Here is a 12,728-nt window from a genome sequence, read left to right on the forward strand (position 1 = left end):
CAGCAGTGGCACACTAGTGCACGTGTTGTTGTTAATTTCATTAACACCAAAGCAGCTGAAACTGATTAACAACCTCCTCTTTTATTTAACTGATCAGATCAATATCCCACAAGTTTAACTGACTTGATGCTGTACTCTGATTTAAACATTTTTTTAAGCACTTCATATGCAGCCTGTCTTGACTAAAACAGATTGAGAAGTATTGGATTGAGATCTGGTGACTGTGGAGGCCATTTGAGTACAGTGAACTATGCAGAACAGTGTTTTGTTCAGAAAGATATTTTGAGATGATCCAAGCTTATTCTGGTAACAGCAACCATTAGAAAATGGGTATGGTGTGGTTATAAAGCGATGTGGTCAGCAACAGTACTGTGTTAGCCTGTGGGATTTAAATTATGCTCAGTTGGTACTAAGGGGGCACTTGGAAAATATCCCCCAACCATTGATACAAAACAGGATGCATCCACTCTTACATATCCTGTCACACGTTCTCCTCTGACCCCTGGCATCAAAAGGGCATTTTCACCAGAGAACTGCTGCTCATTGAATATTTTCTCTTTTTCAGTCTATTTCTCTATAAATCCTCAAAATGGTTGTGGAAAAAATCCCAGAGTAGATCAGCATATATCTGAAGTACTCACATTTGCCTATCTGGCACCAACAACTGTTTCGTGTTCAAAGTTAACATGAAAACACATGTCGACATGCCCAGATGCATTGAGTTATGATATGAAACTAAACAATATATTGCATTGTATTTGAGTTGTAAAATACTGACTGTTGACGATAACCTCTCAACCTCACTTCATACCTTTACTGTATGAATCAAATGACATAAAGAAATGATTCTCATTTGACACACCAGTCTGTTTTAAAAGAACTGCTTGTAATATTTCTCACAGAAAATACAGACCTAAATATTCTGTACTGCACCATCTCACAATAAAAATAAGGAGAGATGATGTTCATCTATATCATTCAGCCATAGAGAATGTGTTTTTGAATGTCTCTGTGTGTAAAAGTATAAATAACTCAAGCATTTCTGTGCATGTGCTTTAACGTTTGTGTGTATATCCCTGTGGACCAGAGGAATGTAGTGCAGACTTTGCCAGAATATCATACAAGATGTTAAAAGCTGACAAGTAGTGAAGAGTGGGTGATGGAGTGTGTGTGTGTGTGTGTGTGTGTGTGTGTGTGTGCGCGCGCCGTCTAGCCGACTCCCTGTGGGGCTTCTTGTGAGTGGGTGAGGATCAGGCCCTTGTTACTGTCTTCTGGGCTGATGGTCCTGTGATCACTCGCAGCTAGGACATGGCAACGCCCACACACTGCCTCCTCAAGCCAAGACAATGTCCAGACACGCGCCACACACACACACACACACACACACACACACATTCATGCATACACTTTACTGCTCAAGCAGTCTTTTGCACTCATGTTGAGCTTTAACATGCATGTACACACACAGGTTCTTTCTCATTACAGGACCAGTAACTGCACTCGCCTCCTGCTTTGTCCTGAGGTCTGAAACTCATTTCATTGCTGCTCCTACACTCCTTCCTTACCTCCATCTTCTTTATAAAGCTTCAAATCCCTTCAATAGACCCATATAGCCAGCTAGCACTAAGCCCCCACAAACTGCCCTTATAGACGCTGGCCATGCCGAATGCTCCCCTACTTTATTTATTTATTTGATGGTTTGAGACGCTCCCCCTGGGTGGATGGTGGTCTAATCAAGTGTTGCAAATTGGATCAGACCTCAAAAAATGAAGTGAAATGCTCACCAAAAAAGGAATACAATAAAGATATAGCTATATAAAAATATTTAAGGTACTCAAGAATAAAAGAGTGGAACCAATTTCAAGGTCAGATTTGCTTAAATATATTAATGTTGAATATCTCCTGCAAAACAAAGACCTTTACAGAGCAGAAGAAGAAATTCTCCATGAAGAATGCATGTCATGTTTCTGTTCCATTTTGGGGGAAGAAAAAAAACAATAAATATTGACTGAATTTGAACTGAAAAACAAAATAAATGATGGCACGGTGTGAAAGACACACAGCTTTATATATAAATGTAAAAGTTTGTGCATTAGAGGAAGCCTCTTATTCACTGTGGTAATATAAATACTGCATTATTGCTGTAATCCAGAATGTTAACATTAAAATACGCTGAAAACAACAGGAAACATTGAGATTTAAAATATAGACAATATGTGATTGGGACAAAGAAGCAGGCTGAAAACTAACATACACACAATCCAAGATGAAACAACAAAATATTCCCTGTGTATGTACACAAGGAATCGAACAAAAGAGTATGAGAAGAATTGAATATAGTCTGTTTTATTCTGTTTTAGTTGCAGAAGTTTTGAAGCCTATCCCAGCTACCATAGGGCAAGATGCAGTGTACACCCTGGACAAATCGCCAGTGTGTCACAGGGTTAACATAGAGGGACAGACAACCATTCACACTCACTCATCACATTAACATAGGAACACAGTAACAATTAACATAACAGAACCCACACGAACACGGACATGCAACTCCACACAGAAAAGCCCCGGCCAGGTGGTGGAGTCCAACAAAGGTCCTTCATGCTGTGAGGCAATAGTGCTAACCGTGCCACAGTGCTGCACTGGGATGCGAACTTTTCTATCCAAAATTAATTATTTTTTGTAAATATAACATGCATGTCAATATTCTTAATCATAAAATACTTATAATGCATAATAATATGCATTTTAGAAGAAAAAACGGTGACTAGTGAAAATGCACACATGCGTTGACACTAAAAACACTAGTAACAGTAGAAACAACAGCAAATAGAAAAATGTTGCAAAAGTACACAGAAAAACCGAGCTGATAAGCTAACAGTAGATAGACGTTTGCTAACAGTAACAAATATATAGTATTATACTTTTAAATGCAATCCTTTACAAGTTTTTTGCTCTTTTACTTCTGCAGTTGTTCCATCACGTTATTGTGTCCCATTTTTCCATTTACAGATATTTAAGTTTTTTTTGACCTTTTAGAGCCACCATACTTTTCAGGGTCGGTGTCAAATAATGAGGTCAGTGTTGAATCTCTGAAAGCCAAAAGCTCAGGTCTCAGGCTGCTTCTGAGAGTTTTTCTACTCTTGGTTTGGTATGATCTCAGTGAGCAGATATATCCTTAATGTCGTCATGGCAGACACATAACTCTGCAGCTCCACCCACCTGCTTTTTCAGAGCTTTTGTTTGTGCGGGGCAGCCAATCAGAAGAAAGCTTTCTGAAAGCAAAAGAGGAGAAAGATACAACTTAATAAAGTGGCCTTGGACTACATGAGCTGAAGGTCGGATGGTTTTTCACTTCCTTTTATAGCAGTATTTTTGGTAAAACATCATCTCGATCATGTGAGTGTAGAGGCCGCTAATAAAATATTTGTGTGATATCTTGTGTCAGTCAGCCTGAAAGCTTTTCAGTGGTTTATGAAGCTGTTAGGAAACAACGCTGAAGTGTCAGTGAGCCGTTGTCTGTTGTTTGCCTGCCTCTTCGGCCCCATTTATTTGTGCGCTGTCATTAGTCATCGTTGCTCAGTTCAAACAGAGCTCTGAGCAGCAACCCCCCACTCCCAAAGACAGACAGCGCAGGACCGAGAGAAATCCTGTCTGGCCCAGTGCCGATGCAGAGTGACGTCATCTACATAAACATTCACGCACGAACGTCCAGTCATACACAGCAAATGTGCACTCACAAGACGCCATGGGACATCTACTCTAGCACTCTTGTGTGTGTTCGTGTGTATGTGCGGGTGAACATGTGCCGCCAAATCATCATACATACATCTTTTTTCCCCCGCTCTCCCTCTCGTGCTCCCTCTCTTTTTTTTCTCTTGCTCTCTTTGGGTCTCTTATAATTAAATAAAATTAAATGAGTCATTTATGAACCTTTGGGAGTGACAGAGGCAAGGGGCGAATAGAACATGAAGCGCACCTGTGCATTTTGCTGGCAGCGTGTTGCGTAACAGTAGCGTGTCTTCCTTGCGCTTATGGAAATATATTAGTAATGGCACTGTACTCGAGCTCTCTTCCACATCCTGTAGTGACACACGGCATCTCCCCGTTTTGTCAGCAGGCGCCTTATCGTACATGGCATGCTGTCTGTAGAAAGAAACGCTCAGGCTCTTCCATTTACACACTCGGCTGCACACTGCTGCACATACACCGCACTCGCATATTGACACACACCTGACACACCGAAGGAGGTTCCGTGGTGCAGGAAATAAATAAAGCTGGATAAATTGCTCTCTGGGGAGCCAAGTAGATTAGATGGCATGCACAACATAGCTGCTGCGTTTGGTTTTGGACCAATGTTAGGATGGGCAAATACAGGAATTGCTCATTTCTGAATCCTTTACGAGCGTTTGTTGGGAAGCGGCGATCACAGATGGAAGTCATAAATCTGCAAGATCTGCCACATTTATTTTTTCATTTGACAACTGTAAGCTCGGTGGGCACCAGAAAATTAACACTGCATGCCTCAAGAGAAAGCCTGTTAGTTTTTAGTAAAACCTTCAACAGCATCAGAAGGAGCCAAGTGAAGCTTGTTAAGCTGCCTAAAGTGATTACATTTGAGTTGGTGTCTTTTGGGTCTGAATAAAAAGTGAAAACTGAGGGAGTTAGAACGAAGCTTCAGGGCTCTGTTTCAGGTTAATGGCTCAAGGCCACATTTCCTACCCACTAGTGTAACACAACCAAATATCCAGCTAAAAAACAAAACAAAAAATTATTGGTCCAATTTTTCCATTGAGTCAAAAAGTTTGTTATCAGATTGCCCCTGGTGGGATACTGATTTATCCAGACAACTCATTATAGATTAAGGGAAGAATGAATATTTAGTGATTGGACATCACCTTATATCATTTTCAGTTTGGACAGACTGTAAAAATGAATTGTTGCTTATAGTGCTACAGGCAGTGTCACAATCGCTCTGTTAATGTTTTTGTCATCTGGTGTTAGCATCCTCTCAGGTATTACCAAAGTCCAGGGGACTTGTGCATCCAATGCATTCTCTTACCATACACGAGATCTTGTTTGGTGTTGGTGCACTGACAGACTAGCTACAACAATACTGGGTGCCAAGAGCACTCCATCCATCCATCATATACTGCTGAAGTATGGTGGTGGTAGCAGCAGGCTAAGTAGAGTGTCCCCCGACCTGCAAGTAGGTTGCAGGTCTACCCCGTGGGGTTTCCTGTCACTTGCGTGAAGGGCTGTCAAACAAAATGATGCTCAGATACTAAATGAATACTAAAAATTACTATAAAAACTACTATATTACTGCTCTTCTAATTGGTACACAATTTCAAATAGCACAGTTGCAAACAGGCAGGTAAAAAACCCCTCAACATTAGTAGTAATATGTACCGCAGTTAAAAACTTTGAGAGGAATATTGAGAGGTCATTAAATCTCATTAAATGTTAACCTGGTTCAAGTTGTTTAATTTTGACCTAATTTTTAATTTCATTTTTACTTGTTATTTAGATTTAGACACTAAATAAATTGTGTGGTTGGGTTTAGGCACTTAGATGCACTTGCTTATAGGTTAAGACTATAGTTTGGGTTGAAATACATCTGTATGAAAAATGACAAACCTAGAGTGACACGCTCATCATGTTAATACATGTACAATAACCTGATGCAGCAACAAAAACTGCAGGACTGGTGCCTCTCTGGCTGGTTCCAGACCTACCCAGACTCTACTCGAGAGTACATGTCTCGAGTAAAATCTCATTGGAGTTTCTTATTGCTTCAGTCAGTGGATTTGCGATTTAGCTGAAATAGAACAGCTAAACCTTGAGGCAATGCGGGGCCTTGTTGTGCTTTAAAGTTAACAATATTCCCAGATGCAAAAATCCTCCAAAAGCATTTAAGCACCTAATCACTATATTACTCATTATGAGTGTAAGAATGGACCACTGAGATCCATTAATCTGTGACGGGTGTGTTTGTGTATGTCTGACTGTGTGCAGGTGCATGTATGTGCATATGCATATATAATATAAATACTATAGATGATAGTTATATGAAGTTTTATAAATGTGGTGTTTATTGAATACAATATGTAGCATGCTGACTCTGGTTGATTCCCTGAATATTTCTCTGTGCTATTTCTTTCTTTTTGAAATATATTTTATGCAGTTTTTAAAATAATCTAATTGGCATTGTAGATACATACTGACTACAAACCAAAAGCTATTAAACCGTCATAATTGAAAGCTGGAAAATTTGGGTGGTAAAATTGCTGAAGCCTTCACCTGACCTAAAAGTACTGAGCCTGGTAATTATGTACCCACATGCATGAAATCGTTTTAGTGAAGCTTTTGGTCCTGCCATCACAAACCTGTGTTAAGCATGAATAGCTTCTTTACAGTGATTAGTGAGAACTGGTGTACCTTGCATTAATGCCTCTAGATAATGAAGGCAAAAAAAATGACACTACGGTTCCCTTTCAGTCACATATCTGTCAGTCAGTTTGTGCTGCCACTGTCCATGTTCGGATATTTAATCTTTTTCCTTTTTCTCTGCAGGTATGATTTAGACTGCAAGAGTGACAACCTCTCCAGACATGTGAGTGTCTCTTTCACCTCAGCTGTTCAACAATCAGCCATGCATTCATTTAAATTTTATACAGCCACAGTTAACCTTCCAGAACAATAGCAGCCTGATTTGAATTTGAATGTTGGGGGTAAAAGTAGTGATCATAAACACACATGCAAAGCAACCAAAGAGCTTTTCAGGGTGACAAGGTGGACTATTCTTTACTGACCAAGTCAAGTAAATGATCTCAGTCTGATTGAACTTTGCTCCATTTACTGAAGGCCAGAATAAAGGCTGAGAGCCACACAACAACCAAGGGCTGAGGTTTAAAGTGTTTCCTTATGTCTGTAGGTCACCAAGACCTCACACCTCATAGATGCTGTTCATGTTTAAAAAACAAAGAAAAACAAAAAATATCAGCTGATTAGAGATAAATCAGGGCACTGAGTTATGGGTGCATCTGCTACTTTGCATATACTCTTTCTTTTAATTCAAATTCAAATTTTATTTGTCACGTACACAGTCATACACAGTACGATATGCAGTGAAATGCTTGGACAACTGCTCGTGACCTAAAGAAAAAAAAAGGAAAAGGCTATGAATAAGATAGGAAATAAATATGAAAAATTAAAAAGGGTAAATTTAACTAGGAAGGAATAAAATATAAAGAAAATTAAGGTTAAAAATGAAATAACTGTACAACACAAATTAGAATGAAGGGTAAATTTAACTGGGAAAGAATAAGATAAAATATATAAATTAAAGTTGAAAATAAAATAACTGTACAACAAAATACACAATACACAATATAGAACTATATAAGAATGTATGAAGAAATATAAATAAATAAATATATATATATATACACACAATAACAGCAGCTGTACAAGTATTAACTGGAAATGAAGAATATAGTGACCAGTGTTGTGTAATCCACATTAAAATAATACTTTTTTGATACTTTTGGTTTTCTAGCACAAGTTAAATGCAAAGCGATCGAAAAGTTCCTGAAAGTTAAATACGAATTTATATTTTACCAGTCTTGCCGTTAAAGTCATCTTGTGCATTTTCCAGACCACGTTCAGTTCGGCTGATAATTTGAAATAGCTTTTTGGAAGCTGTGTTTTGACACATCTGGGAATTGACCACAGTGCTTAATAAAAACAGACTGTCCCTGAAGGCAGCACATCAGTCAGGTGTTTGATTGTGAGCACACATTTGTTTTCACAAATGTAAAGAGAATCAGAGCAGAGGTAAAATGAATGATCCATGCAATGAGATCTATTGCACGGAAACAAAATATAAATGCCAGACATGCTAACATGTGAGGCGATCGTGGCTCAAGAGTTGGCCGTTTGTCTTGTAATCGGAAGGTTGCCGGTTCGAACCCCGGCTCTGATAGTCTCGATCGTTGTGTCCTTGGGCAAGACACTTCACCCATTGCCTACTGGTGGGTGGTGGTCAGAGGGCCCGGTGGCGCCAGTGTCCGGCAGCCTCGCCTCTGTCAGGGTGCCCCAGGGCAGCTCTGGCTACAATGTAGCTTGCCATCACCAGTGGGTGGATGACTGAATATAGTGTAAAGCGCTTTGGGGTCCATAGGGACTAAGTAAATATGAGTTAAATACTGGTCATTTAACAAAGAGGAGCCTGAAGGGGAGATTGGAAAAATTGAAATGAGGTATTGCTTTTTTATTATTTTATGGACTGATTTCCAGAACATTTTGGCCCCAACTCATATGAGTTAGTGTGGCCTTAACTTCAAATAAATACATGTTGTTTGTATTTCTTGTGATAGTACTTATGGAACTTACACTTTCTTTGAGGACTAGTTTAAATGGATAGTTATCAATCAATTTGCGCTGACCCCTAAACTTAGGCAGCAATGCTACAGAGGCTATATATCTTAAAGTTCTCATTCATGTAGGTTCTATTGTTTTGTTTCTAATTTAATATGTTGAATATGTCATCTTTATCAAAAGGTGGTTTATTAATATAACAAAGAGATTAAATTTGGAGAAAAACACTGTCCTGGGCATTTGACAGCAACTCCAGGAAATAGAAAAAGCTCAACAAAATGATCAAATAAAACGCATAAATATCAGACACAGCTTCTGATCAGCTTTGTTATTTCTGGTTTTGTTTTGTCATGCTGCTGCTGATTAAGGATTCTGCTTTTCTGAAATTTGATATATCCCTGGCTTAAAGCTACAACATTCCCTTTCAGTTCAAACAGAGGTTTGAGCAGCACTAGTTCAGTATAAAACTCTCTCTTCACCTCAACACCCAGCCCCATTCCGATTACCCAGCTTCGACCTCACTGCCAACTGCTGGCGGAGCTCTTTTCCTCAGCCCCAACCTCAGCGTGCCCCGAGGCTTCCTCTGTGAGCAGTGAGCAATGTGAGTGCTGCAATTCACTCTAAGCATGAAGGCTGAGGACGCTTGGATGCGTCCTGTCGTCATTGTGGATGTGTGGGATAGGAGATCTGGCACACAGTGATGGCTCCATTGTCTAGTTCATTCCTAGTCGTGTGGCTAAAAATGAAGAAAAAATGCAAACGCACACAAGTACAGTATCTTTTTTGGCAGCTTCAGTGGCATCCTTAGAGGATGCCTCCCTTCTCTAATCAAAACAGATGTTTTCCCCCGTGCCATATGGTTCACATACCTTTAGTACTTAAAGCTGCAGGAAAAACAGTTCAGAAAGGGGACATACAGTAAAGTTGGATGTAAGGCTAGGGTATGACGTTCTTCCTAAGCGCTGCTTGTCACCACGCACAGTTATTTAACTCATGTTTTTTTGTGGAAAAATACACCAGTGCTTCTCACAAACAGCGGTCTCATTACAAAGTCTTTATTCAGCACTCGATGATAAGCAAATGAATCCAGGCGGAGAAATTGCTTTTTTGTTTGCAGGCAGTAATTAAGTTAACTGGCTGGTGTTCCCTCATGACTGCTTGAGAGACGGCTGGATTTTACTGGAGCTTTTATTCCCTTTATTAAATGTCTTGTGGTTAGAAAAGCACATCACATCTTGTTATTTGTTTAACAGCTTTTAAAAGAATAGTGGCATTTCCTTTATTAGACTGTTCACAAGTGTGATGCAAGAAATACCTACTGAGTGCAACAGACTTAAAGCCCAAGGGTCCTTCAAACAAAGTTCTGTTCTACCTTTGGTGTTGTTTGGTGCTGATGACACACCTCTTATAGTTTTCTGAAGACTTAGGATTTTAATATTTTATGTGTATTTTTGTTTGTTCAACATATTTTTCATATTATTCAAGCTAAATTTTTAGTCCATATTAAAACAATTTCTTGTAATGTGTGAGATTGTGCATATGATATGTACATATTGTATATACAATTCTGCCAAAATTCTAATTGGATCAGTAATATCCATCCACTCTCTTTAGATGGATGGATGAAGTCTATTCTAGCAGAATCTGTGTTCACTCTGGATAGCCTGCCAGTCCATCACAGACCAGACAGAGATAGAAAGTAATCATAATCACACTTACGGCTCAAATCATCATTTAACCTAACAAACATCTCTTAGAGATGTTGGAGGACTATTGCGTACTTGGAGGAAACCCACCCAGGCACAGGAAGTTGTATTTATATAGCACCAATTTACAACAACAGTTGTTTTGAGAAAGGTACTGAGAGAGGAATCTTTAATGATCAGATTTTTTATGAACAAGTACTTGGTAATGTTGAGAAGGAAGAACTCCTGTTCAACAGGAAGACACCTCCAGCAGCCCCAGGATACAAGGAGGACAGGCATCTACTACAAACAATTGGAACTGAGGGGGAAGTCAAGAGAAGAGTACAGTGACCAAGGACAAAACAACTATGGAAGAAAAAGACTAAATTAATGACATGAAGTAGCGACATATACATGGGAAGATGACAAGTAATGCTCATGGGAAGTCCCCCCAACAGCCTGAGCCTATAGCCGTGTAACTAGGGAATGATTCATTCCTGACTGCAGGCAACAACAACAACAAAAACGTTTTTTAGCCTAATCTGTAAATTATAGAGTGCGTGTGTCTGTCTGGATTGGATTTAGGTGCACAGGAGAGGGCCTGATACCCAAAAGCTCTGTTTTCCATTAGGTTTTTAAAACTCAAGGAATCACAAGTAACAGTTATTGGATTGTTTTTTTTTTCTTTTCCTCGAGTTATAGGTTTTTGTAATCATTGGTTCTTGTCTATTGCTGTCAGTTTTGCTTCCTTTGATAAGTTTCCAATGTTTTTCTTCTGCTCCTCCAGCATTAGTTTAATCTATTTTACCTATTTATTCACTTGTTACCTATCCTGTGTTAATCTCCTGTGTTCAATCAGTTAATCACCCACCCACACAGCCTGAACACTCACAAGCTGTCTCTGAATTTCCTGAAGCAGTGTGCAGAAACAGTTCTCCAGCCTTCTTGAAGGACATTCCAAAGCTCTTCTTTGGATGCTGATTGAGTTTTGTTTCGCTTTCTGTCAAGATTATCCAATTCTGCTTCAGTTATGTTGACCGCTGGGTCTCTGGAGGCCAGTCCTTGACTGATAGTGACTGATACATGCACACGTTGTTGTTAATTTCATTTACACCAAAGCAGCTGAAACTGATTAACAACCTCCTCTGGTATTTAACTGACCAAATTAATATCCCACAAGTTTAATTGACTTGATGCTTTACTCTGATTGAAACATTTTTTGAGCACTTTATATGCAGCCTGTCTTGACTAAAACAGTCATTTTTACCTGACAGAGGAGCCTCCCTTTGTGTGACCTTCTTGTATGTATATGCAAATATTCAAAACAGGGGTATGGGAGGGGCCGGCCCAGCAGTTCTTGTTTATATTGGTTCATGATATCACTGGGTACAACCAATAAGACACATAAGAAATGGTCTCCAGTATGAAGAGTCGGACAGCAGGCTCTGATATTATTCATGCCCAGTGGCTGAACAAACTGACTGCACTCCATGAACATCTGGCAATACAAATGAACCAGCTGTTAGTTGATGAGAGACACCCGGAATAGAAGGCCTGACAGTCCTGATTCCTAAGGACCCCAGAAAGGGAGCGGTCCCATCCAACTGGCCAATAACCTGCTTCGGTACCACATGATGTGGCATACAACACTAGAGGCCAACTTCAAACCCATAGCACAGGTTGCCATCAAGTGCAGGATCTACCAAGGAGATGCTATGTCCCCACTGCTGTTCTGCATAGGTCTGAAGCCCCTCAGTGAGAACATTGACAAGACTGTCTACGGATACTGACTACAGAACAGAGCATCTCCTGTACATGGATGCCATCAAGCTGTATGAAGAGTGAACAAGACATTGATTCACTGATCCACGCCACCAGGATATACAGCAATGACGTAATGTCATTCGGACTGGAGAAGTGTAGTCGGATGGTAACAAAGAGAGGGAAGGTAGTCAGAACTGAGGGTATCAAACTAACAGAAGGCAACATTGCAGACATACAGGACAGCTACAAGTACCTGGGCATCCCACAGGCAAATGGGAACCACGAAGAGGACGCTAGGAAAGCTGCAACCATCAAGTACCTGCAGAGGGTCAGGCAAGTCCTGAGAAGTCAGCTGAATGGCAAGAACAAGATCCGGGCTATCAACACCTACGCCCTGCCCGTGATCAGGTACCCTGCTGGGATAATGAGCTGGTCAATGGACGAGATAGAAGCCACTGACATCAAGACCAGGAAACATGCACCATGAATGGAGGGTTTCACCCCAAGTCCAGCACCCTTAGGCTGTACGCTAAGTGGAAGGAAGGAGGCCGGGGACTGGTGAGTGTCAGCACCACAGTCCAGGATGAGACAACAAACATTCAAGATTACTTACTACTGCTTGTAAGATGACCACAACCGATCACGTGCTCAGTGAATACCTCTGGCAGCAGAAACCCAAGAAAGAGGAGCAAGAGGAGGAACCCATCATGGAAGGACAGGCCCCTGCTCGGCAGTGTTGGTCAAGTTACTTGAAAAAAGTAATCAGTAACTAATTACTGATTACTTCCCCAAAAAAGTAATCCCGTTACTTTACTGTTTACTTATTTTCAAAAGTAATTAATTACTTAGTTACTTAGTTACTTTTTAAAAACACGATTTACAACCTGAAGAGGTGATAAA

General features: G+C 40.1%; 1 protein-coding gene across 1 annotated transcript in view; it reads left to right on the top strand.

The window, feature by feature from the left end:
• LOC121815378 (copine-8-like) overlaps window positions 1-12,728 on the top strand; it is a 54,429-nt gene that overhangs the window by 38,997 nt on the left and 2,704 nt on the right. The window contains exon 5 of the mRNA XM_042226106.1: window positions 6,574-6,613. Within this exon, the coding sequence (XP_042082040.1) occupies window positions 6,574-6,613 (40 nt within the window). The remainder of the gene's footprint in view (window positions 1-6,573; window positions 6,614-12,728) is intronic.

The sequence above is a fragment of the Haplochromis burtoni genome, unplaced genomic scaffold (assembly GCF_018398535.1).
Source record: "Haplochromis burtoni strain Fernald_Lab_line unplaced genomic scaffold, NCSU_Asbu1 Contig_197, whole genome shotgun sequence".
NCBI classification, from domain to species: domain Eukaryota; kingdom Metazoa; phylum Chordata; class Actinopteri; order Cichliformes; family Cichlidae; genus Haplochromis; species Haplochromis burtoni.